At 52.2% G+C, this 25,661-nt stretch overlaps 1 protein-coding gene across 5 annotated transcripts in view; it reads left to right on the top strand.

Annotated features, from left to right (window-relative positions):
* Positions 1–25,661, top strand: part of POLR3E (RNA polymerase III subunit E) — a 41,371-nt gene extending 15,710 nt beyond the window's left edge. For 2 of the 5 annotated variants that reach the window (XM_058286285.1, XM_012526958.4), the window contains exons 4-21: positions 4,394–4,471; positions 5,022–5,137; positions 5,492–5,574; positions 7,530–7,637; positions 9,907–9,953; positions 11,430–11,549; positions 12,571–12,656; positions 12,920–12,964; positions 13,040–13,131; positions 14,132–14,252; positions 16,474–16,555; positions 17,183–17,242; positions 17,363–17,520; positions 18,000–18,061; positions 18,659–19,173; positions 21,459–21,536; positions 23,823–23,948; positions 24,870–25,661. In XM_058286285.1, the coding sequence (XP_058142268.1) occupies positions 4,394–4,471; positions 5,022–5,137; positions 5,492–5,574; positions 7,530–7,637; positions 9,907–9,953; positions 11,430–11,549; positions 12,571–12,656; positions 12,920–12,964; positions 13,040–13,131; positions 14,132–14,252; positions 16,474–16,555; positions 17,183–17,242; positions 17,363–17,520; positions 18,000–18,061; positions 18,659–19,173; positions 21,459–21,536; positions 23,823–23,948; positions 24,870–24,926 (2,034 nt within the window). In that variant the 3' untranslated portion in view covers positions 24,927–25,661. Of the gene's footprint in view, positions 1–4,393; positions 4,472–5,021; positions 5,138–5,491; positions 5,575–7,529; positions 7,638–9,903; positions 9,954–11,429; positions 11,550–12,570; positions 12,657–12,919; positions 12,965–13,039; positions 13,132–14,131; positions 14,253–16,473; positions 16,556–17,182; positions 17,243–17,362; positions 17,521–17,999; positions 18,062–18,658; positions 19,174–21,458; positions 21,537–23,822; positions 23,949–24,869 lie in introns of all 5 variants that reach the window. The other 3 variants (XM_004462992.4, XM_012526957.4, XM_004462993.4) reach the window with 2 other exon arrangements.

Here is a 25,661-nt window from a genome sequence, read left to right as displayed (position 1 = left end):
ATGGGTGCACTCCTTGCGCGTGGGGCTCCCCTACGCGGGGGACACCCCTGTGTAGCAGGGCACTCCTTGCGCGCATCAGCGCTGCGCATGGGCCAGCTCCACACCAGCCAAGGAGGCCTGGGGCTTGAACCGCGGACCTCCCATGTGGTAGACAGACGCCCTAACCACTGGGCCAAAGTCCATTTCCCTCTCTGTCTAATTCTTGAGGAACTCCCAGACTTTTTTACAGCAGCTGCACCACTTCATATTCCCACCAGCAAATAGGAGCGTTCCAATTTCTCTGCATCTTCACAAACCCCTGTTTTTTTTGTTTTTTTTGTTTTTTTGATAGTAGCCAGCATAGTGGATATGAAGTGTGGTTTTGATTTGCATTTCCCTAACCACAATGATGTTGAGCATCTTTTTCATGTGCTTATTTTCCATTTGCATATCTACTTTGGAGAAATATATGTTCAAGTCCTTACCTATTTTTTAATTGGGTTGGCTGTCTCTTTGTTACTGAGTTGTAGGAGTTTTTTATGTATTATGGATATTCTATCCTTACCAGATACATGATTTCCGAATACTCTTTCCCATTCTGTAGGTTGTCTTTTTACCTTTTTTCAAAAAAAGATTTATTTATTTATTTCTCTCCCCTTCCCCTCCCCCCGCCTGTCTGTTCTCTGTGTCTATTTGCTATATCTTCTTTGTCGGCTTCTGTTGTGTTTCTTTTTGTTGTGTCATCTTGTGTCAGCTCTCTGTGTGGGTGGTGCCATTCTTAGGCAGGCTGCACTTTCACGCTGAGCGGCTGTCCTTATGGGGTGCACTCCTTGCACGTGGGGCTCCCCTATGCAAGGGACACCCCTGCGTGACAGGGCACTCCTTGCACACATCAGCACTGCGCGTGGACCAGCTCCACACGGGTCAAGGAGGCCCGGGATTTGAACCGCGGACCTCCCATGTGGTAGACAGATGCCCTAACCACTGGGCCAAGTCCGCGTCCCTGTCTTTTTACTTTTGGTGATAATGTCCTTTGATGCACAAAAGTATTTTTATTTTGATGAAGTCTAGTTTATCTATTTTTAAAAATTTTGTCATTCGGGCTTTTGTTGTCATATCCAAGAGCCCATTGCCTTATACAAGTTCCTAAAGATTTTCCCCCTATGTTTTCTTCTAAGAGTTTTATGGTTTTAGTTCTTATGTTTAGATATATGGTGAGAAATAAGAGTCCACTTTAATTCTGCATGTGGATAGCCAGTTGTCCCAACATCATTTATTGAAGACTATTCTTTCTTTCCTTGTTGAATGAACTTGGCAGCCTTGTCAAAAATCAGCTGGCAGACGTGTGGGCTCTTTTCTGAACTCTAAATTCTATTCCATTGGTGTGTTATGTTTATCCTTGTGCTAATACCACACAGTTTTAATTATGGTAGCTTTTGTAGTAAATTTTGAAATTGAGGACTGTGAGAACTCCAACTTCATTCTTCTTTTTCAAGATTATTTTGACTATTTGGGACACTTGCAATTTGGAATGAAATTGAGGATTGGCTTTTCCATTAATATAAAAATGGCTATTGGTGTTTTGATAGGGATTACATTAACTCTGTTCATCACTCTAGGTAGTACTGACATCTTAACAATATTAAATCTTCCAATCCATAAACGTGGGACGGCTTTCCGTTCATTTAGGTCTTTACTTTCTTTTGGCTCTGTCTTGTATGTTTTGGTGTCCAAGGCTTTCACCTCCTTGGTTAAATGTATCCCAAGGTGTTTTATTCTTTTATGTGCTATGGTAAGTGGAATTGTTTTCTTAATTTCCTTTCCAGATGGTTCATTGTTATACTGAAATGCAACTGATTTTTTTTTTTTTAAGATTTATTTTATTTATTTATTTATCCCCGCCCCGGTTGTCTGTTCTCTGTGTCTATTTGCTGCATCTTCTTTGTCTGCTTCTCTTGTTGCTAGCTCTCTGTGTCTATTTGCTGCATCTTCTTCGTCCACTTCTGTTGTTGTCAGCAGGACAGGAATCTGTGTTTCTTTTTGTTGCGTCATCTTATTGTGTCAGCTCTCCATGTGTGCGGCGCCATTCCTGGGCAGGCTGCACTTTCTTTCGCGCTGGGCGGCTCTCCTTATGGGGTGCACTCCTTGCGCATGGGGCTCCCCTACATGGGGGACACCCCTGCGTGGCAGGGCACTCCTTGCGCGCATCAGCACTACACATGGGCCAGCTCCACACGGGTCAAGGAGGCCTGGGGTTTGAACCGCAGACCTCCCACGTGGTAGACGGATGCCCTAACCACTGGGCCAAGTCCTCTTCCTGCAACTGATTTTTATATGTTAATATTGTACCCTGCAACTTTGCTGAATTTATTAGCACTAGTAGCTTTTTTGTGGATTCTTTGGGATTTTCTGTGTATATAGGAGCATGTTGTTTTTGAATAGGGATAGTTTTACTTCTTCCTTTCCAATTTTGGTGCCTCTTATTTCTTTGTGTCTAAATTTTTTATTGTAGTAATATATATACAACTCATTTAACCACTTTGAAGCAGTGCAATTCAGTGGTAATAATTACATTCACAATTTTGTGCTACCATCACCAATATCCATTACCCCAACGTTTTCCTCACCTCATACAAAAACTCTTCACCCACTGATCAGTGACTCCCCTTTCCTCCATCACTTCTCACTCCCAGCTCCTGGTAACCTGTAACCCATTCTCTGTCTCTGTGTAATCTGCTTATTCAAGGTATTTCATAGAAAACCTTTTATTTTTCTTGCCTAATTGCTCTCACTACCATGCTGAATAGCACTCGTGAAGGCAGGCACCCAGGCTTGGTGTGCTCACTGACCTTGGCTTCTCCTCTAGGAGTGGAACTGCTGGGTCGCCTGGCCTTCAGCTTCTTGAGGAACTGCCAGGCTGTTTTGCACCACTTTTCCATTCCCACCCATAAGGTTATTAAAAGTGTTTTTGTCCCTATTTTGTGTATGAGGAAGTGGGAGGCACATGTTAGCTAATATTCTGTGCTCCCCCTCCCCCACCTGGGGGCTGGGACGAGGCAGCAGCTGTGCCTGGAGCTGTGGGGCACCAAGAAGAACCTGGCACTGGAGCCGAGAGGCCTGGGGTCCACTCCCCGCCTGTGCCTCTCCCAGCCGTGTGGCTGAGGTTCTGCCGTCGGGGCATTTCAGACCTGTTTGCTCGGCTGTGAGGTGGTGGTGGTGGTGGTGGTGAAGCCACGCTGCCGGGAGGGCGGCCCTGGGGTTAGACACACTGCCTGCACCATGTGCCCGGCCTGGTGCCGAGGGGCAGCGCCGTTTGCCTTCTCTGTGCTCATAGCAGCCCTGTGAGGTGAGGAGGGTGCCCGCTGAGGGCAGCGAGGAGCCTGCCTGAGGCCCCACAGGTAGCAGGTGGCAGAGTGAGGACTGGCATCCAGGCCTGTTCGGCTCTAGCGCCTGTGCCCTTCCTGTCCCCCTTCCTGACCTGAGGTCAGATGATCTCAGAGCTGCCCTGGACCTTGCTATTTTAGGAAATAACTGTTTCCTTGGGCTAGAATGTAGCTGATTTGAAATGGTCCCCAAAAGGTGGAGTTGACAGTCTGCCTGCCCACGCCCCCACCAGGCTCGTTCCGCAGGCACGAGGCCATGAAGGCAGCGCTTTGTGGGCGTGACGCTAAGCATGGCATGTCCATGCCATGTGCAGGCAAAAGGAAGGAGAGCGTGGCTCCGCGAGGGCTGATGTGGAAAGGTGTCTTCAGTGTGAGATTGTGGAGAAGCAGGTTTCAGGGTGAACCGATGTGTATGAAAACACTTTGACATGCGAGGAAGCTGAGGTGCAGAGGGGGCTCTCTAAGCGGGCGGGGGCAGACCAGCTCCTTTATTTCTCTTTTCAATTTTTTATGAAAGAAAAGTTCATACATATGAAAAAGTAGAGAGGATGGTGTTGTGAATTCCCATATGTCCTTCACCCCACTTCACCAATGAACAACCTTTTGCCAGCCTTGTTTTTCCACTCTTCGCTTCCTGGGGGACTCGTTTAACTGGCTCTTCTTTCCCCATGTGGCCTGTAAACTGGAAGTGAGAACGTGGAACCTCACTTCTATGCCCATGGCCATGCTCCTTGGGTTACTAGAACCTGCTGGGCCATGTGCACAGGGGCCGTTTGGGTTCCTGATGTTGAGGCATGTCCCTTGGAAGTCAAAGCCACCCTAACACTGTCTTTTGGAAGGAGGCCAGCCCACGAGAAGTAGGGCTGCAGGCAGTGGCCAGTGGCGGAGTCTGATGGCGGGGCCAGTCAATCCTGGGGTTCCCTGGTCCCCGCTGGGGGTGGGAGGGTGGCTCTTGATTCTTGGCCAGAACCGCTGGAGGCCAGCTCTGGTGGGGGCTGGGCAGGCTCGCTGATGGCTCACTTCCTCCTCAGTACCCTGTGCGCCCGGCCTCGATGCCCTACGATGATATTCCACACCTCTCAGCCAAGATCAAGCCCAAGCAGCAGAAGGTTGGACGGCCTCTGGGGTGGGAGTGGGCGGGCGATGAGGGTGGGAGCTGGTGGAGGCGAGGGGCCTGGAAGCTCAGCGGAGTGACTAGAGCACTGGGAGGAGAAGCAGCAGCTCACGGGGGAGGAAAGTTTCCAGAAAGAAAGGGGCGGGCAGCTCGAGAGAGGCCAGGGAGGGTGAGGCTCGAAATGCATTAGAGAGTGGGCTCAGGCGCGGGGGGAGCAGGCCCCACAGACTCGTGGGCACAGGCAGCGAGGACGGAGATGTGGGAGGCAGGAGGGAAGTCCAGTGCCTGGAAGGGAATGGGGGGCAGGGGGCGAGGCAAGCCAGAAACTGTACGAACCCTCCCTCCACCCCCCCAAGAAAAAGCACTCCGGCACGGCTCTTGGTATTTGGGTTTGTGACCTTGGGTGTTTACTGAAGCCAGGGGACCCCTGGGAGGAACACGCTCAGGGACCGGAGTTAGGAGGTGGCCCTGGCGGGGTGGGCATGCCCCCTGGGGAGCACCTCTTCAGGGGCCTCATAGCAGGCGGGGGTGCTTGGTGCCTCCAGGTAGAGCTCGAGATGGCCATCGACACCTTGAATCCCAATTACTGCCGCAGCAAAGGGGAGCAGATTGCACTGAACGTGGACGGCGCCTGTGCAGATGAGAGCAGCACATACTCCTCGTGAGTTCCCTGGGCCCCTGGCCCTCCTCGGCTTCCCTGCTGTCAAAGTGAGGCTCTAGAGGGCCGTCAAGACGCCAGGTCCCTCTGCCCCCTTGCTGGCTGCCCCCAGGGTCCCAGCCTCGGTGTGGCCAGCCCAGTGCAGAATCTTTGTGACTAGGAAGCTTCTGACCCTGTGACAAGTTCTTTCTGGGACAGAAGGAAAGGTCGCCCAGGAGCGGCACAGCTGGATGTCCCCAGCCCCCATCCGAGGCCGAGCCTATGCCTTTGGGCCCTGTCTGTTGGATCAGAAGGGGTCTGGGGTGGGGTGCCCTGGAGCTTCCTTACCCCTGACGGCTGCTTTCCCACTGCTTCCAGGAAGCTGATGGACAAACAGACCTTCTGCTCTTCCCAGACCACCAGTAACACGTCCCATTACGCGGCCGCGCTCTACAGGAAAGGTAACGGGCTGGGCGCAGCCTCTGGGTGGAGGGGAGACGCTGCTCGCCCGGGGTCCTGTTCCCACCAGGGGAGGAGCTAGTGCAGTAGGGCCAGTGTGGGGAGGGTCGGGGTGCTGTGTGGGGGTACAGACTCAGCCTACCAGACCTTCACACACTGGAAGAGAACCCAGGGTGCTGGCTTACTAGGTAAGACCTATTTTTAAAGTTGGCAGCTAACTTAAGTAAAGAGAAAAAAAATACCCTCTTTCTTCCCCAGCTACCATGAGCACACACACAGGGCTAAGCAGATCGTCAAGGGGCTGGCATTGGCTCTTGGGGACTTCTGGCTAGACACTGTCTGAGCTAATGAAGATGAGGTGCCCAGGTCAGCGTCCTAGTGAGATAGACACCAGCTTCCACACACGCATGCGCACAAAGTACAGCATAACTTTTGGGATAGGTGGTGGAAATTTGTTTCTTAATGCAAGGTTCTTATCACCCAGCAATTCCACTCCTTGGTATCTACCCAAGAGAAGCAAAAATGTGTGTCCACATAGAAACTTGTACCTCAGTATCCTTAGCAGGATTACTCATAAAAGCCAGAGTGGAAACAACCCACATGTCTCATCAACTGATGAGAATGAATAGACAAAATGTAATCTATCCATACCATGGAATGTTCTTTGGCCATAAAAAGGAATGAAGTTCTGATAACTGAACCTTGAAAACATGAAGCTAACTGAAAGAAGCCATGCACAAAAGGCCATATTTTGTCTGATTCCGTGGAAATGTCCAGAACAGGGAAATCTATGTAGAGAAAGTACATTAGTGGTTGCCTAAGGCTGGAGGTGGGAGAGGGATGGAGAGTTACTGCTAATGGATACATGGTTTCTCTTTGGGTAATGAAAATGTTTATTGTAAAATTAGATTGTGGTGATGGTTGCACAACCCTGTGAAATTACTAAACTGTGTTGAATTATATAATTTTAAATGGGTGAATTGTATAATATGTGAATTATATCTCAAGAAACCTGTTTAAAAATACAAAGTACTTAATTTATTAAGTGTTTAGAGTTTAGGACACAATAAATGAAACTAATTAGAATCCTTAGGACATGGAATAGAATCCAAACTAGCGTCAAGGAAGTAAGTAAAGTCTTCTGTTTTGAACCAGTGTCTCAAGGTTATGATTCTTTAAGGCATAGCTCTTGCAGCCAGTGCCATTTATTTATTTACTTCTGATCACAAGCATTCCATTCCTGCTGGAGCCCAGAGGGCTTTCTCAGAGCTGCTTATGCCCTGAGCACGCTGACGTCCTCTATTCCAAGTCTGCCTGACTTGGCGGAAGTCAGTTGTCTTTGCACTGCCCACCAGAGAAGAACTAGTGAGCTCTGCCTCATAGGGAAAACTCACACTTTTGGTCAGAGACCACTTTGAAGCTCCTCCTCTGCCTCCCAGGCGCTTCTCCAGCCACGTTTGCACGACTGGACTTGTTTCAGGGCCAGGGCCAGGTGGGATGGCGACTGGAAGAGGGGGCAGGATGAGCAGGACAGGGAGTCTGGGGGGAGCTGGAGCAAAGCTCAGGAACTGCGAGGCAGGGCGTGTTTGGTGCAGGCAAGTTGTGAGTTGTGCAGTGTGTCTGGCGCCCCCAGTTTGGGGTGAGGTGTGTAACTAGCGGGAGCCAGGGCTGCGAGGGCCTCGACTGCCTGACGAGGGGTTAGGAGATGGGCCTCAAGGAAGTGGGTTTGAGCAGAAGAGAAGTTCACGTCCTGACCAGGTGTGTGCAGCGGGGCCCAGGTGGGGGCTGGGTCATCCCGGCCTGGGAGCACCAGGGCTCTAGGATCCAGGATGGACGGGGCGTGGAGGTGGCTCGGCATGGGCTTCAGGGCCAGCAGCGTCCCCTGAGGAAGCCCCTGCCAGCCAAACTGGGGTCAGCCAGATCCTGGAGGCAGGCCCAAACTCTCTTCCTCCACCAGGTGAGCTCCACCTGACGCCTTTACACGGCATCCTGCAGCTGCGACCCAGCTTCTCGTACCTGGATAAGGCAGATGCCAAGCATCGCGAGAGGGAGGCGGCCAACGAGGGTGAGCTCTGGATTCCTGGCCCTGCTGCTGTCTGTCTGCATCTTGGCAGGATGGGAGAGTTAGTAAAGGGAAAAATATTGAAGGGATTGCCCTTGTTGCTCAGGGCCCCAGTGCTCAGCCGGAGAGGAAGGTCCTTGGGAAGGCAGGATTGGTTTCCCGTGACAGTGGCTGGAAGGGTTGGGTTCTGATTGGGCTTTGCAGCTGTATAGCCAGGAGGTCAACCGGCTTCCCCTCTCTGGGCTACATTTTCTTTCATTTACTTCGGTCTGCCTACTTCCCTCCCTTCCTTTCTGCCTCCGTCCCTCCCTCTTCCCTCCTGCCCTCCCTGCTTGTTTATTTTTATGGAAGGCATAGAGGTGAGAGCCAGTGTACATGTAAAAATATTCAAATAATCCACAGGATCAGTAGTGGAAATCAAGTCTTCCACCTGGTTGCCCACCTCCCAAGTACCCATCCCCAGAGGAACTGCAGGGTTCTGTGCTGTGTGTTTGTGTGTGTGTGTATGAGAGAGAGAGAGAGAGAGAGAGAGAGAGAGAGAGAGAGAGAGAGAGAGAGAGAGAGAGAGAGAGAGAGAGAGAGAGAGAGAGCATGTACACATGTGCATGTGTGGCCAGGTCCCCTTGTAAACGCAGAGGCCATTATTTGTATACTTTATTCACATTTCTGCTAAGGGAAGGCCTTTTCTTTGAGAGAGAGAGAAAAAAAGACTATTAGAAAAGTTGCAGGTTTACAGAAAAGTCAGGCATAAAGTAGAGTTCCCGTGTACCACCCAGTTATTAAAACAAAGGAAAGGCCTTTTTGACCTCCCACTATCATTTTGGAGGTTGTTCCACATTAGAACAGGAATAATCTCCCTCCTTCTCTTCAGTGCTTTGGTTTGCTTGTTGAGAAAGGCATGGAGATGTGGCGGTTGAGTCTGTGAGCTCTTATTATCAGCTGCATGACCTTGGGCCCGTCACTTGGCCTTTCTCTGCCTTGGTTTCCTCCTCCCCAAAGTGAGAGCAAGGGTACCTATCGCATAGAGTTCTGAAGACTGAAGAATTAGCCTGAGAGACACTAAACAGCACCTGGCGCTGATCGTGCCCAAGTGCCCGTGCCATTGCCCTTGCCACATTCCATCACAGGGATGCTGCGGATCATTGCTCCGTTCCCAGCAGATGCCCCTCTGGGTTCCTTCTACTCTTTGGCCTTCATATGGTGTGCTGTAATGAACATCTGTCCTACGGGAGTTTTGTGCTTCTGTTTCAAATAGAACTGAAGGTTAAAAATGCCATAAGGCAAACTTTGGGGTGACATTTTCTCCAGCACAAAATGGAGCTGTGGCTCCTGATCTTTCAGAGGCGAGTTTTAAGTGAAAGAATGCTCACGGAAGGGTTTAGAAGAGGAAGCTCTCTGCACACCCATTCCTTTACTGGGTGTGGATTTTCTTTATCTCTCATTCACTGCTGGATTTTTGTTCCCTTTCCTCAGCCATCTCCAGTAAGTGGTTATATAGCCCCACAACGGAGCACTGTGCACTCCGAAACGGGGGCTGTATGTGTGGGCTTATAGATGGAGAACCGCAGTTCGCAAAATATTGTGGGAAAAAGGCAAGTCACATAAGTGTATGATACATGGTGTGTGGGTATGACGAGTGGTATCCTCTTTATTTTTTAAGAACAAAGGTTTGCATAATGGAGAGTGAAGTAGAAAACTGCATTAAGAGAGGGAAACTAATCATTGAGCTGTGAGGTTTGTTTGAATGTTCTAATTTTGGTTTAGATTACATTTTCTACAATTCATTTATTTATTACTTGCATTAAAAAATAATAAGGGAAAAATAATTAGGAGCAGAAATAGTCTCAGTATTCAGATGTCTGGGAAAAACACAGACTGTCTCTTGACATAATAGGATTTCTCAGCTTCTGCTCAGATACTTTGGGCCAAATGGCTGTTGGGGGCATGGTGGGGGGCTGTTGTGTGCACATTGTGGGATGTTGAGCAGCTCCCCTGCTCTGCCCACTGGATGGCAGTGGCACCACCCACCCCAGCCTTGTAAGAACCGAAAATGCCTCCAGGTGTTGCCGAATGTTCCCTAGGAAGTAAAATTGCCCCCCCTCCCCCATTGAGAAGCACTAACTTATGCGACTACCTCTGTCTAGAAGATAAGAGTTCACAGAGGCCCGGTGCTTGAGTTCCCCCTGGTGGGCAGAGCTGGGGTTCTCCCCCACACGGGGAGCTTGGGCTCCACTAGAGGCTACAAGGCAGGGCCTTGTTTCTCTTGCAGCAGGAGACTCTTCACAGGACGAGGCAGAAGAAGACGTCAAGCAGATTACGGTGAGCTCTGGCCCCAGGAGAAGAGGGAGCACCTGGGTGGCAGCAGGGCAGGCTCCGCAGCTCAGCTGCCCTGGGACTGCAAGGGGTAAGGGAGAGTCCAAGCAGCAAATGGGCTCTGGGGGCAGAAGCTGATGCAGTGCCTGGCCCCCTGGACCACCTGGTAGGAATAATCACCCTGCTGTACCCCGAATACCAGCCCTGGTTGTCCTAGAACCCAGGATCCAGGCTGGAATTGCCTGGGAAGCGGAAGCCGGGTTGCAGGAGGCCCAGCTGAACCTGCGGTCTAGTTTCTGCCCAGAAGCCCATAAGCTTCACGGAGCCAGAGTCCCCCTGCTCATTAAATGTGTACTTCAGATGGAGTTTCTGTTTTAATAGTTGTTCCTTTATTTTAAAGATTACCAGATGATAGGCCTTCCATTTATGGTTTATGAAGTTTCCCCATTGAGGCATTTTTTAGGTTGGAATGAGTCTGTTTAAAGAAAACTGCTCCATAACTGACGATGTGGGTGGTACACAGCTGTGAGGAATGTGCGCCTGTGACTGAAGGTTGGCGAGGACTGCAGAGCCAGCAGGGCTCCCTCCCCTCTTGGGGCTCACTGCCCCCCATTTAACAAAACACTCCTAGGCCAGTGTGCTTTACAGACCCTTCTGACTTTAGCATTCCAGGAATCTATAATCTGGCCAGAGCATCCCTTCATGGGAGAAGAGAGTCAGGACATGGGTCTGGTGAGACTCCCATAAGTGACAGAAACCCAGATCAAACGGGCTTGAGATTTGTTGGTCCCTGGGATGAAGAGGTCAGGGGTAGCTTCAGGCATGGCTGGATTCGGGTGCTCAGACTGTCATGGAGACCTGGTTTCTCTGCCTCTCAGTTCTGCCTTCCTCTGTTGGCCTTTTTCTCCGGCAAGGGGCCTGTCCCCAGCAGTAGAGAGAGTGGTCTCAGCTGCAGGCCTATGTCCTCCCTGCTTCCAGGATCTGATGGGAGTCCCAGGGGCTCCCAGGGCTGGCTGGTCGTGAACCAGCCCCTGGGGCTAAGATGACTTGCTGCTCTGGCGGTCCTGCCTACTGGAGCTGTGAATATGCGTGTGTGGGGGACAGATTGCTCCCCTAAACTGAGGGAGAATGGGTGTTTCCCAGAGGAAGATTGGGGTGCGGTTACCTGTGGCAGGGGAAATGGATTGGAAGCAAAACGTAGCAGCGGGGAGCAGGCTGAGTGCCTGCTTCCCACATGGGAGGTCCTGGATTCGGTTCCCACTACCTCCAAAAAAGACCACAAAAAAACAGCAAGCAAACTAGCAAAAAAGCCACTAATGGGAGCTGATGTGGCTCAGTGGCAGCAGGTTACACAGGGACACAGTTGACTAAATTTGAAAGACCTCCCTAGGTTGGGAAATGAGGAGGGAGCTAGTGAGTGGAGTGCGTCCCCAGCGCACTCCTGGGAGGGCTGGGACGGCAGCCTCATGCCTTCACCCCCAGGTCCGCTTCTCCCGGCCCGAGTCGGAGCAGGCCCGCCAGCGCCGCGTGCAGTCCTACGAGTTCCTGCAGAAGAAGCACGCCGAGGAGCCCTGGGTCCACCTGCACTACCACGGCCTGAGGGTGAGCCGCCGGGGAGACGCCACACGGGGCCTTGGCATCTCCCCTTCCTTTGCAACTTCAGATTCACCTGTTGCCACTTGGCAGTACCAGAGGGAGAGAGCTTTTAAGTAGCGCGGGCAGCTCGTCCCCCCGCCCAGCCGGAGCTCTCAGCGTGTCCTTGGGGGCGGGGCGTAAGAGCAGAGCTGGGAGCCTGGCGTTTCTCTGGTCAGGGGTCTGCCCCAGCCCACCCTCCGTGTGAGCATCTTGCTAGGCTCTGAGCGAGCCTGATGTTTGGCGGTTTGTTTTTTATGCCTCGTGGGATAAAAACGCAGCCCACGCACTTCATCTGGTGCTCCAGCTGCCTATCGCATTCCCATGGTCACGGTGGGCCTTCCCAGGGTGGCTGGTCACTGTACTTGGTTTTTATCTTGTGCGCTGACTTCAGAACCCCAACGCTGCTCATTGAGTGAGGGAGACAGTTGAATATTAACTCCCAAAGACCCAGAGCATAGGGCTCCCCAAGTTTTTGTGGGGAGAAGCAACTCCTGATTTCTCTGGAACTTCCCTGGAAGAGGTTGGTTTGGACAGAGCCGTAGACTCAGGATCAGGCTGCCTGATAGAAGCTCCGTTTCCTAGTGTGTGACCTTGGATAAGCTACTTAACCTTTTGGAGCCCCGGTTTCCTTTTCTGTAAAGTGGGAACAATGGTCGCCTGTGCCTCCGAGCGGTCTTTTGAGGATGGGGTAGGTCAGACGTAGAGCCGTTGGTCAGAGCTTGCCGTGGCGCTCAGTACCCAGCAGCGAGTGCTCCTGTTCCTAGCGTTGGCGTCCCTGCAGTGCAGACAGGGCGGTGAGTCCCAGCGTGCTGGGAGAGGCCGGGAGCTGCGGCCCTGCGGTCAATGCTTAGCAGGGTAGCTGAGATCCTGGGGCGGGCCTTGGAGCAGGGCAGTGGGTGGGCGCCTGGAGTGGAAGGCGATGGAGAGGGCAAGAACTGGGTGGTGAGGGGGCCGTGGCTGAGGCTCCCCGTCTCCCTCCCCCCCACAGGACAGCCGCTCTGAGCACGAGCGCCAGTACCTGCTGTGCCAGGGCTCGGGCGGGGTCGAGAACACGGAGCTCGTCAAGTCGCCCAGGTGGGATTGGCCGGCCCCGGGGCTGGTTGCCAAGCCTGTTGGCCCCATGAGGGTCTCTCTGGTGGGGTGTCCCTTCCCAGTTAGCCCTCCCTTGAGGCGGTGGTTCCTCCCCTAGTGTGGAAGAGGGTTTGGGGGCCGCTGTCCCTGGAGAAGGCGGGGGGGCAGGCTGGGAAGGGGGTGTCCTTCCCTTTAAACTGCAGGAGCTGTTTAGTGGTCCAGGGCAGCCGAGGGGGCTGTGGCTGACCCCGGCCCTCTCCCCACAGTGAGTACCTCATGATGCTGATGCCGCCCAGCCAGGAGGAGGAGAAGTGAGTAGGGTGGGCTGGACACCCGCTGCCCCCTGCCCGCCCCCTCCCCTAACACGTCTCCTGTGCTCTCAACAGAGACAAGCCCGTGGCCCCCAGCAACGTCCTGTCCATGGCGCAGCTGCGCACCCTGCCCCTGGCAGATCAGATCAAGATCCTGATGAAGAACGGTGGGTGGCGCCCGCTGCCCTCCTGGGCCCTGCCTGTGCCTGGGGTGTGGAATCTGGGGGGCCAGGGGTGAGGCCAGAAGCCCCTGCTCCCCAGAGCCTCCCCGCCCCAGCTGTCCTTGTGTGGAAAGACACCACTGCAGGGGAACGGCAGGCTCTTCCCGCCGGGCTCCAGGTGCCCCAGCTTTGCCATTGCCACTCTCCTGCTGTGTGGGGCTTGGGCCCCTCACTGACCTCATTTGTGTATCTGTAAAAGGGACCATGATAGTTCCTCGGGTTGATGGGGGGTCCAGGGAGAGGAGGCTCCAGAAGGGCTCGCACAGCCTTGTTTTTTATACCTTGCGTGGTAGTGTGAGCTGCGGTTGTTTTCAGAATAAGGAGTTTTCACCTGTGCTGTTTCGTGATGCCCTCACCCCTTGCACACAGTGGGGACCTGCTCCTCTTCTCAGAGTGGGCCCTGAGGGCCCAAACCTGGAGGGGGCCTGGGCAGACCTGAGCCTTGGACCTCGGGGTTGAGCAGCAGGGTGAGGGTCTCTGGGGGCCTGAGGTGGGGAGGTGCTCCCAGGTGCTCAGCTCACCCACAGGCAGGCCCGTGGGGGCCAGGCCGATGCCTCCCTCACTGCAGTCCTGCCCAGGCTCACAAGCTGGGGGCTCTGGAGGTTGGGGGGCCACAGAGCACGGGACTCTGGAGCCAGATGTCCTGAGTGCAAATCCTGTCTCTGCCACTTATTAGTCTTGTGAGTGCTGGTGAGTTTTAAAATTTATCTGGGCCCCAACTTGACCTGTAAACTGGGATTAGTCTTGCTCCTAAGGCAACTGAGAGGGTCCCAAGAGGTGCCGTGCTTGACACACGGTAAGAGACCAGCAGGTGGCAGCCGTGGCTGTTGACGGTGTGGCTAGACTTATTTACTTCCGGGGTTATTGCCAGGCAGACTCAGTGGGGGAGAGGGAGGACTGAGTCCCTCCCTCTTCCCTTGTCTAATGTCCCGAACATCTTCCTCAGTGAAGGCCATGCCTTTTGCCAACTTGATGAGCCTCCTGGGCCCCTCAGTCGACTCAGTGGCAGTTCTGCGTGGCATCCAGAAGGTGGCGATGTTAGTCCAAGGAAACTGGGTGGTGAAGAGGTGAGTTCATTCTGTAGTTTCTTTGGGGGGACGGGTTTGTTTTGCTTATTTAAATTTTATTTCACATAATATTTGCCATTTTAATAATTTCTGAGTATACAATTCAGGCATTAATTAATTTACAATGTTGTGTTACTATCACCACCGTCTGCTACCAAAACTTTTCTAACCCCCGAATGGAAACTCTGTACCCCTTAAGCAATAGTTCCGTTTTTCCCCTTCCCTCTCGTAACCTCTTGTCTACTTTCTATCTATGAATTTTCTTCTAGATATTTTGTATAAGGGGATCTAGCTTTCATTTAGAGCATAATGTGTTTGAGATTCACCTGTGTTAAAGCATTTATTAGAACTTCATTCCTTTTCACCCACTAGTCTGTCAGTTTCAAGGGGTAAGGGTGTTCTGTTTTGGGTCTCCCTTGAATTCCTGGTGCCAGGCCAGGTCTAATGGCCCCACACAGCAGATTCTTGGTAGATACAGTGTAACTACATATCTTTATATATACTGATTATATTTATCTTAAAATGGTGTAATCAGAAATGCATCAATAAAGATTTACTTTTCATTTGTATTTTAATGTAGTGTAAGGTGAGCACTCTGATAAAATGAATTACCCAATTTGAAGAAGAAGTGATTCATGGCAAAAAGTCCTTTTCAAAGCTGGTTGGCCAAGTAAATCGTGTATCTGTGTTATTGCCACATGGTGGCGCCCTTCCCTGGCTTCTCGGATGCCCTGCCTGCTTTCTCAGTACCTTGCAGCTGTTGTCTCATGGGACACGTTTTTAATTATAAGATGACACGTTGCTCATTAAATTTGACCACCCTATGTAGCTCTGTCCCATAAATGAATGAGAGCTGGTGGCGGGGGGTGGCTGTCTCGTTATATACCTGAGGACATGGGAGGCAAAGGAACTTGCCAAATGCCTCGGAAGCCAGCCACAGACCTGGGTTCCAACTTGAGATGGGAGCCCCTCTGCCCAGGGGCCGGCCTGGCTCCGCACGTGCCCCTGGGGATCTGCCTGTCCGTTCCTGGTCTGTCCCTGTGACTTGGAGGCAGGAACTCCTTGGCCTTGCTGGTTCAGGGTCTGTCTGCCCTGGCGCTTGGGCTTATGCTGCGAGCCCTGTGCTGCCACCGCAGGGGCTTGGGGGCCTGGGCTTTTCACGCCCTGGCCCTTTGTGTACCTGTGAGGAGAGAACTCCGAATTTCACTCTTTCATTCAGTAAATATTTCTCAGTTGCTTATTCTGTGCCAGGCACTGTGCTCTTCTTGTTCAGACACCGTCCCTGTCCTCAAGGAACTGGGGTGGGCATGGTCTCAGCTGAGCATGCTGAACACAGATCCGGCTGTGAGCACCTGCCTTCCTTCAGCACACAATGGGGGGCCTTCCTGGCTGGGGCAGCTAGGGTTGGAGGATACAGCCCCAGGCAAAATGGGCAAAGGCCCTGTCCCCTACAACTGTCTCAGCATAATTGCCTGGGGTGGGGAGAAGGGCCGGAAGTGGAACTCAACCCTGAAGTGGCTGCCGGATAGGACCAAGGGCGGGAGGGCCTCCAGGGGGCAGCGGGAGCAGAGGCGCCGCGGGCCAGGCAGCTGGTGTGGCAGCTGGTGTGGGAGGGCTGTGGGCCCGTGGCTGGAGCTGGGGTCGGGTCGTGCTGTGGAAGCTCTTGGACGCCCCCCACCCTGCTCATTTGCCCCTGGGCCTTACCCCACAGTTCTGGGTTGAGTGCTGGTCCCTTCCTCCCCACACACTCGTCCTGTGCCTCGGCCTGCCCAGCTCCAGCCCCAGCCCTGCACACACACCCCCGCCCCCCCACCTCGGCCCCCACGGCCCCTTCAGTTGGGTGTACTGGCCTTCACCAGGTCCACTCTCTTGGTGTTACGTGTGGTTTCCCTGTGGGGCTCGTTGTCTTGTGAAACCCCTGGGCTGTGTCCTCCTCAGTTTGTCTCGGAGCCGCTGCCCTCTGCCTGAGCACGCAGTGGGGCCGCAGGGCTGAACCGTGTGTGAGTGGTGGGTTGAGAAGGGGCAGGACCCCTGTGGGGGGGTGCTGCTTTCCCCCTGAGGGGAGCTCTCGGGCGCAGGCCTGTACAGGCCCGTGTCGGAAGAGGCATTCCTTGCTGGTAACTGAGGTGGCCAGGCCTGGCGCCCAGCGCAGGAGCCCCGAGGGGCAGGTGGAGGGAGTGGAAGATGGGACCTGACTGGCCACTCTTGCTCTCATTGGCAGCGACATCCTGTACCCCAAGGACTCCTCCAGCCCTCACAGCGGCGTGCCGGCCGAGGTGCTCTGCAGGGGCCGCGACTTTGTGGTGAGTACCCACCTCCTGCCCCAGCGGGGGTGGAGGGCTCCCCGCGCCTTGCCCTGGGCCTTTCTCCTCCTTCGGCTCAGAGTCCTAGAGCCTCAGGCTTCACGGGTTCCCTTGTTCCTCTAGCTTGGAGGTTGCATGCTGGAGATCCACATATGGATTCTGGCCGAGGCACTGGTTTTATTTGGCCTAAGCAGTGTTGTAAAAATGTCGGCGTGGTTGTCAACATAGACTAGTCAAAATCCTGGCGCAGCCCAGCTTTCCAGCTTGAGAACAGTTGGATGATTAGGCATTGCTGGGCCACATCCTCACACGGCACCCACTTTGGACAGGGCTGATGGTCTCTGGGTCACCATGGTCCCGGATGCGCCTGCTCCCTCATGGGTGTTCCCAGTGTGGTTCCTGCAGGCATTTCTGTTTGCTGCTCATCGCCCTGAAGCCTCACAGTCTCCTGAGGCTTTGGGAATACAGTGGTGGACAAGGTGGGCCTGGGGTGGGTGGTCTCACTCTCCGTCTGGAAGAGGCAGCCCTGGGGTTCCTTTTTTCCAGGAGACTCCCTGGGTCGAGGGGACGGTCTTAGGAGCAGTCCCGTCTCTGCCCCCTGGAAACAGGCTTCTTTTTCTCCCTCAGATGTGGAAGTTCACACAGAGCCGTTGGGTGGTAAGGAAAGAGGTGGCAGCGGTGACTAAAGTAAGTGGTCTTGTCAGTCTGACAGCCAGGTCCCAGGAGTGGAGGGCCAGGCTGCCTGCATGGGGGAGGCGCCTCCAGGCGGGCCGGGGCTCACCTGGCCCTCACCCGCCCTCACCCCAGCTCTGCGCAGAGGACGTGAAGGACTTCCTGGAACACATGGCCGTGGTGAGGGTCAACAAGGGCTGGGAGTTCCTGTTGCCTTACGACGGGGAGTTCATTAAGAAGCATCCAGATGTGGTCCAGCGCCAGCACATGCTGTGGACAGGCATCCAGGCCAAGTAAGCACTGGCTGGCGGGGAGAGGGGAGACGTGCCAGGAGGAGCGCAGGCTGGCGCTGGGCCCGGAAGGCAAATGCGGGGCCCAGGGCCCCCCTCCCCCTTCCTCCGCTCCGGGGACGTGGCTGATAGCAGAGCTGCCCCCAGCACCGGCCTCGTGCAGCCGTGCAGGCTCAAGCCAGCCTGTGAGTGCAATCCCTGCTGGGTCTGTGCCAAGGGCTTGAGGAGGAGGGACAGGAAGTGAAGGAGAGAGGGAAGAGGCTCGTGTGGCCCAGGGCAGGCTGGAAAGAGAAGAGGAGAGATGGGTCCCCCTCTGCACTCCGGCCACTGGGGGTCTGAGGAGAAGGGGGACTGGGGGGGGACCAGGTGAGGTGGTAGAGGCACAGTGCGAGGTGGCTTCAGTTTCCGGGGTGTCCTGGGCCTTTGGGGAGGGAGAGAGGGGAGCAAGGTCTAAAATTCAATGTGTTTACTCTTCTTTTCAGATTAGAAAAAGTCTATAATCTGGTGAAGGAAACCATGCCAAAGAAGCCGGATGGACAATCAGGTTTGTGAGGGCCCAAGAGTTGGGCAGGCTCCTCACCCAGAAACTCGGGCTCTGGAAAGGCCACTTTTCTAGAACATGCCGGGGCTCGGCCTGGAGACGGGGACCTGGGCCTGGCTCTTGCTGTTGCCCTCCCTTGCTGGGCCCTCCTCTCCTTCTCCTGCCACCCCAGCCGCAGCTGGAAGCTCCCCCAGCAGTCAAGGCAGTGTCAGTGGACCGAGGGCCTGTGTGTTCCAGGGCCGAGTCTGGGTTCCAGGCCCCCGGACGGGGCGGCAGAAACTGGTGGGGCAGGAGGAGTTACTGGTAGGAACGCGGGGGTAGCCCGTCCTCCTCTGTGCATTTCTGGGTGTGAGGATTTGATGTTTTTTCCCCCAGTCCTATTTCTTCCCTCATGTTTGGGCTAAGCCCCCCCTGGGTAAGTTGGGGTGAAAGGCAGGGTTGGGCCATTTGCTTCAGTCCCATCTTGCCTGGACTCCTGTCCTCCCTTACGTGGGCTGTCTTCCACAGGATGGGAGGGATTGTTCCCCAGAGCAGGGGTGCCAAGGCCCTGGTCTGCACAGGTCCTCACCCTCCTGAGCAGTGCTGTCCCTCTTCCCACAGTGCCTGCTGGGCTGGTCTCTGGGGACCAGCGAGTCCAAGTAGCCAAAGCCAAGGCCCAACAGAACCATGTGCTGCTGGGACGGGAGCTGCAGCGCAGAAAGCAGCTGCAGGCGCCAGCCGTCCTGCCTGGTGTGCGGATCAAGGAGGAGCCCCTCAGTGAGGAGGGAGAGGAGGAGGAAGGGCCGGAAGCAGAGGAGCCCATGGACACTTCACCCAGTGGTGGCCTCAACAGCAGGCTGGCCAACGGGCTGCCTGCCGGGCGGGCAGCAGGTGGGGACAGCTTCAACGGGCACCCGCCCCCAGGCTGTGCTAGCAGCCCTGTGGCCCGGGAACTGAGGGCCTTCGTGGAGGCCACCTTTCAGAGACAGTTTGTGCTCACGCTAAGCGAACTCAAGCGCCTCTTCAACCTGCATCTGGCCAGCCTGCCCCCTGGCCACACGCTGTTCAGCGGCATCTCGGACCGCATGTTGCAGGACACGGTGCTGGCCGCCGGGTGCAAGCAGATACTGGTGCCTGTGAGTAGAGCCCATGCCTGCCAGGTCGGACGGGTCAGCGGGGCCCCTCAGCCCCCAGAAGGGTGCCTGGGCCTGCAGCCCCTTTCCTGGCAGAAGGGAGCCGTGGGTGGGGGCCTGGGTGCCACCTGAGTGGAGGCTGCGGGGTGTCTTTCATTCCCGATACCCTTCAGGGATCTGAGAGCATTGAAGCCTCAAGCTCATCAGAGCGGGGCACGGGGACGTGGGTGGGTTGTCGGCCGTGGTTGAATCTTGGTCCTTACATGGTGGCCGTGACCTTGGGCAAGGCAGCCTCTGAGTCTTTGGGGTGATGGTAGTTTTTGCATCCCAGAATTTTTGTGAGGGCTGAAGGGGCTCTTTAATGGCCATAACATGTTGCTTGGCCTGTGCTAGGGCTCAGGAAGTGCAGGTTTCCTTCCTGCTTTCTAGTCCCTCTACCCTGATGGCACCTCGCTCATTCTGAATCACTTTTGCCATTTTTCAAGATGATTTCTACTACTACCTGATTCTCTCTGCATCCTGCAGATGATGAAACTGAGGTTCAGAGAGGTGAAGTAAACTTGAGTTCAAGAGTCACATGTCCAGGAAGTAATCTTAAATCCTTTCTGTGTAACTAAGATTAGCTGACCCCTTCCCAGACTGACCTCAGAGCCCCAGCTTGTGCTGCCGAGTTCAGGCCTTGGGCCTTTGAGCTGGCATCTCTGGTGCCAGGCCTTGAGGGTGGCAGGTGGGCTGCCTGCATCCAGGCTGCTTTTCCCTCTCTTGAGAGGGGCCCTAAGCACAGGAAGTGTTGGACCAGAGGGTGCTGGCGACAGCTTCTCTTAGTTGAGAGTGAAGAGGGGCAGGCTGGAGCAGAACGGAGGCTGTTCTGGCCATTCTTCTCTCCTCCCAGGCTCTGCCCAGACCTGGCAGCAAGTGGGGTGAGGTGGGGCTGCGAGTGCCTCTTGGCAAGGAGTGTTGATGTCTCCAGTGCCAAGGTCAGAAGCACCTGAAGCCTGGGGCAATGCCAGGCCAGGGCCCTGTGTACATGAGGAACAGAAACTAGAACAAGAGGCTCTGGATCCCAGGCTGGCAGGAGCCTCCTTGGTGAGGTCTCCTGTGGAAGGTATTTGGGGCTCCCACTGTTTGGAGCTGCCCTTGACCGTCCAGCACAGGAGTCCAGTTGTCTGCCGACTCGCTTTCTCTGAGCTGGGCCAGGCCAGGGAGGGGCGCCTGCTGATGTAGCTGGGTTGTCCTGGGCCAGTGCAGTGGAGAGAAGGTGTGGGCAGATGAGGTGGGCTGCCCTCAAACTCCCAACCCCACTCCCAGGGCCTGCTGTTGCCGTGCTTCTTCCCCTCGGTAGGACTGGCGTCAGGGAGAGCCCACGGCCCTGTCTGGAGCTCTCATTGGCTTCCCTCCCCATGACCCTGACGTGGGGCCCCTACTGCAGTCATGTCAGCTGGAGGGAACCTCAGCTCTCTCCAGCCTCCTTGTGTTTCTTTTACATTTTTAAAAAACTTTTTGAAATACTTTTAAAGGACATTCACAAAAATAATGGAAACCCCATACAGAGAACTCAACCCCCATCTTCCCAGATACCCAAACCTACCAAATTTGCCTTATCAATCCATCTATCTATCCATCTCCTTGTTTTTTTAATCCATGAGGAAGCTGACGCCCAGACACTTTAAGTCCTGGTTCTGCTCCTAACTAGCTGTGTGCCTGTGTACGTGGGTGAGCCTTTCTGAACCTGGTTTTGCTCATGGAGATGAGAGTAACAGGCGCTCCAGGCCCACCTCTGGACCCTGCCGAACCCAATGGTGTGGATTACCTGGGAGTCGGGCAGGCCTTTCACCTACACTGACACATTCCTTGTGGGTAGCAATGGGAGGGAATCCCAGGATGCCCTTAAGGAGTTATGGGGAAGGGGTTGCTTCTCAGGCAGTACCTGAGGGGTAACATTTCAGGTAGGAGGACACAGGGTGTAAAGGCTGAAAATCGTGCCTGAGCCAGACCAGTGGGAAAGACAGGAGAACCCCAGCTTCCCCACTTTATGAGCCCTCTGTGGGCTTGAAGCTAGTCACTTTCACACCCCGCCTCTTGTGGCCCTCTAAGACCCCAGTGGGATGTGACTGTCCCTTCCTCGTGGTAAGAATGAGGAAACAGATGCGGGTTTTACGGCTGCCCAGGTGAATGGTGCAGGTGCTGGAATTGGCATCCCCATTCCCAGAACTGGGCTGGTGCAGACTGGGGTGCCTGGATCCATGGGGGAGAGAGACACGACCAGCTCATGTCTGGGACTTGGTTAGTTTCCTCCACAGACTGCTGCTTCCCCGGATGAGCAGAAGGTGTTTGCCCTCTGGGAGTCTGGAGACATGAGCGATCAGGTGAGGGGGGCGCGAGGGGGGTGTTAGCTGCTGTCTTCCCAGGGTGCAGGGTGGTTTTCCTGAAGAGGGTGAGGCCTTTGGGGAGCACACACTCAGAGTGCATTCAGATACACTTGCAGCTTTCCGGCTGCGTGCCTGTTTACTGCTGAATGTGCCAGGAGTCTGGGCCTAAACTGGTGGGTCTCAATATGCCAGTCTGTGAACTGGCCGTCTAAGAACCACCTTTTAAAAAATACAGATTCCCAGGACTGACATCAAAACTGTTAGACTCAGTGGGTACAGGAAAGCATCCTTGGTATTTAGATTTCTAAAAAATCTTTCTTGGGGATTCTGAGGCCCAGGCTGGGTCTGGAAGTCAGTGAGGAACCACATTTCTCCGGTGGACTCTTGCAGCAGGAATCAAAGGCGTTCTCATCAGATCTCGGGTCTTGGCTTTCTAAGTTAGAGAACTTGGTTATTTGGCCTTTAGTCACACCCTGGCAGGAATGGGTCCCAGCTGCCCCATCAAGTAGGAATGACACCAGCAGCAGCCGGTGTGTGTATAGTGCAGAGTCACAGATCCTGAGGTCCCAACATGTCCCTTAAATCATGAATTGCCTAAATTTTAAAAATTAGAATGATTGCTAAAATTTCAGTCAGCCCATCCTTTTTCAGGTCCTAATCCTAAGGTGGTGTCAAAGGGGTAATCGAAAGCCCCTGCTGGATTCTTTGTCCCCCTTTACCCCTCAGAAGGAAACTGAGACTAAAAGGGCCTGTGGCAGTGCTGGGAACAGGCCTCCCTGAGCAAGCCTGTGCTTTTGCCTAAATAGGTGGTAGCTGTGTTTTCCACTCTTGGAAAGTATTCTGGTAATTTAAAGACAAAAAAAAAGATAATACATGTACATTTTAAAAATTCCAATAGAACTGAAAGCTTTATGAGATAGTTGTTCCCTGCTCTGCCTGACCACACACTCCCACTCCTCAGAGGCAACTTCTTTTTAGCTGTTGAGGACAGACTTCCTCGGGTATTTTTAAGTACAAAATTTTATACACTGTTTGACTTACCAGTTTGACATTATCAATGGGCTTGTTGTTGAGGTGGATGAGGATTTATTTACCTCTCATCTTTGTATTGAAAGGTGTGGGATATGTTAACACTACTTTTAGTTAAATCAGTTATCACTGTTGATAGCATCATGGCTGGAAATGAGTTCATTGCAGAGACAAACAGTGATAGTATCTTGAGTTTCCACTTCTTCCCTATACTTCCTTTTTTCACTTGCATCCTTTTCTGAACACCTGCCAGTGGTGCTGTGCTCCTGCAGTCTGAGTCCTTGAAGCCTGTCCTGCTACCTCCTGTCCTCCGGTTGGGAGCTGGCTCTTCTCTATGCCTGCTGCTGCCTTGCTGAATTGTGTTTTTCTCTTTATTTTAGCTTCTAAACGGGCAGAGGAGTTGCTGCATTCTTTCATGTCTTAAAATAGTGTTCTTTTGCCCTTAGGTATTATTGTCTGGGACTAGAATTTTAGGGGCAAATCATTTTTCCCACTGAATTTAAGATATATTTCCATTGTATGCAGTTTTTCAGAGTTGTCGAAGTTCAATAGTATTCTGCTGCTCAGTTTATTAAGTTTGACCCATACAGTTTTTCCTTCTTTATTCTGCATTATCAGTGCAATTTCACATGTGCCATGCTGTGAGTACTTAGACATCTGGGTCATTTGTCCTTAAAAAATTATTAGAGATTTGATAACTTCTTTACCTTTTTTTTCCAGTTCTTTCAGAATTCTTATGTCAGATGTTAGACATGCTGGGTCAGTCTTCTCTCTCTCATTTAACACCTTTCCTACCCTTGGAGGAATTTCAGCTGTTTTCCATCCTTTCTATTGAATCTTGGGGAGTAACACTTTTCATGGCATGGCATCCTGTTTCATGGATGCAAGTCATGTTTTTGTGTCAAGGCTTTAAACCGACTTCAACCCCCACCCCCACTCACTTCTCATCTCTTTCCCTGCCTTCATGGACTTTAGATGGTTTCCCTTTACCTGCTAAATCAGCTGTCACTCCTGTTTATCATGCAAAAACAGGCCTAAGCTGCTTATCCTCTGTCATCCCTTTATCTGCTGTTTTATTCTTGTGGACATATCTTTATTTCTATACATCATTTTATTGGGGTCTTGAGAGAGAAGATTAATTGGCAATACTTGTTCATTTTTAACAGGGGTCTTGGGCATGGCTTTGGATTTGTATGGGGATGCTTCTCTTTTAGGTGATTGTATCCTGTAATAACTTATTTTTTGCTACTAAAGCATCGACAAGTTTTGCTTGAAATCTTTTCCAAAAATTACCGGGTCCGCCGGAACATGATCCAGTCTCGATTGACTCAAGAGTGTGGAGAAGATCTGAGTAAACAAGCAGTGGATAAAGTATTAAAGGTACATCTCCCTTGTATATAGTAATATCCAAAGGTTCTGGGCTTCTTCTCTAACTGTTGTCTAATGAGGGTGCCTATGAATGGCTCTCCCTTTTGTTTAAGCGGAGGCTGCCGGTGTGTTGAGAGGACTCTTAGTTGCCTTTCCTACCACTCTGTGAATATGAAATCAGGCTTCCTCTGGACCCCTCCCCAGCCATTGTGTCTTCAGCAACTGGCAATCATTGTATGGGTGTGGTGGAGACAGCCAAGAAGACAAAAATCAAAAAGATGTAGGCTCAGTCTTCAAACAGTATAGTCTAGTGGGTCTTCATCCACGTCTTCTAAAAAAGGGATAGGGTCTAGATTTGCATCTTAAGTGCACTCCCCCTTGAATCCTGTACCACCGTCAAGGTTTTTGCCATAGCCCACATATTAATACTTCTACTACTCATTTTCAGTAGAATTTTTAACTTAGTTTAAAAAGGCCTATCACTGTTCTGATCTATGAAGTACCTAAGTGTACTTAGCTGTAATGCTTTTAAGAATTAACTGTGGTTCAGACACCATAATTGCAGAAACAAGAGTGGAGCTTTTTGGTGACAACTTCCTTATATTTGATCTATTATTTAAACATGCAAGGCCATATTTAATGAGTCTATGAGTCTATTTGTTAAGCACCTTTGTTCCGGCCTTGACAGATTTTGAGTTTATATAGTACGTAATTCTTAAAATATCTGTGGGAGAGGTGACCGCTGAAGGCAGGAAAAAACTGAAGAGTCCACTAGTTACAACCACGTTATTGAGGCAGATCTTGTTTTCACATTTATATTCTATTCTATTCTATTCATTAACCATAAATCATTTTGATATTCTGGACAGGATGTAGTAGCTACATTTCCTGCTAAAATCTAGACGTCTTTAATGTGTTTCTCTCTGTTCATAGGACTGTTGTGTAAGCTACGGTGGCATGTGGTACCTTAAAGGGACAGTCCAGTCTTGACAATAGTAGGAAACCACTAACCCTAACAAATGCAAGCCCAAGGAAGGACAGCAGAGCCAGCAGAGGTGAAGTCAAGTCTCAACTGGCTACAGAAAACCAGAGCAAGAATTGACCATCACGTGGCCTGTGGTGATGCCGTGTTCAGTGGACAGAGGTGGTCGTGCTCAGCGGTCGAAGGGTCAGCTTTCATTAGATCACTCCCAGAAGAGACCAGCCGGGACCTTCTTTGCAGTACAATTTACAATTCCTGGTGTATTTTGCTTATTATTTGGTTTCATTCTCATAATAAAGAGAGTATATATTGACATGGACAGGATGACAAAAATCATGGTTTAATAATTTACTTTTTAAACTTAATGCCAACAAGGTCTAAGTTATGTTTACAAGATGAAGAAAACCTCAAGGTTTTTAATATTTAAAATGCCTAGGAGTCAATATTTAGTCTTGGATTCTCTATCTGCTAAGACTTCTGCCAATCTCATTAAATATACCAAATTGAATTGTTTTACTCTTGGGTTTCTGCAGCTACTTTACTGTTTAAAACAACCTACTTTATGTAGCAGTCTCAACTGTTTACATGAACCATAGCAAAAAAAATAGAATCAAATCCATTTGTTTGCATAGGGTGCGAACAGAACCAGGTAAGTATGGAACAATGGATAAGTGAAGTTATCCACTTTGATGTAAAAAATTATATTTTGTGTATTTTTAAAATAAATGCTAACACTAAACTGA

This window comes from Dasypus novemcinctus, chromosome 23 (genome assembly GCF_030445035.2).
Source record: "Dasypus novemcinctus isolate mDasNov1 chromosome 23, mDasNov1.1.hap2, whole genome shotgun sequence".
In the NCBI taxonomy this organism is placed as follows: Eukaryota; Metazoa; Chordata; class Mammalia; order Cingulata; family Dasypodidae; genus Dasypus; species Dasypus novemcinctus.
The sequence above is the reverse complement of the archived record's forward strand: the minus strand, read 5'-3'. Positions and strand labels throughout refer to the sequence as shown.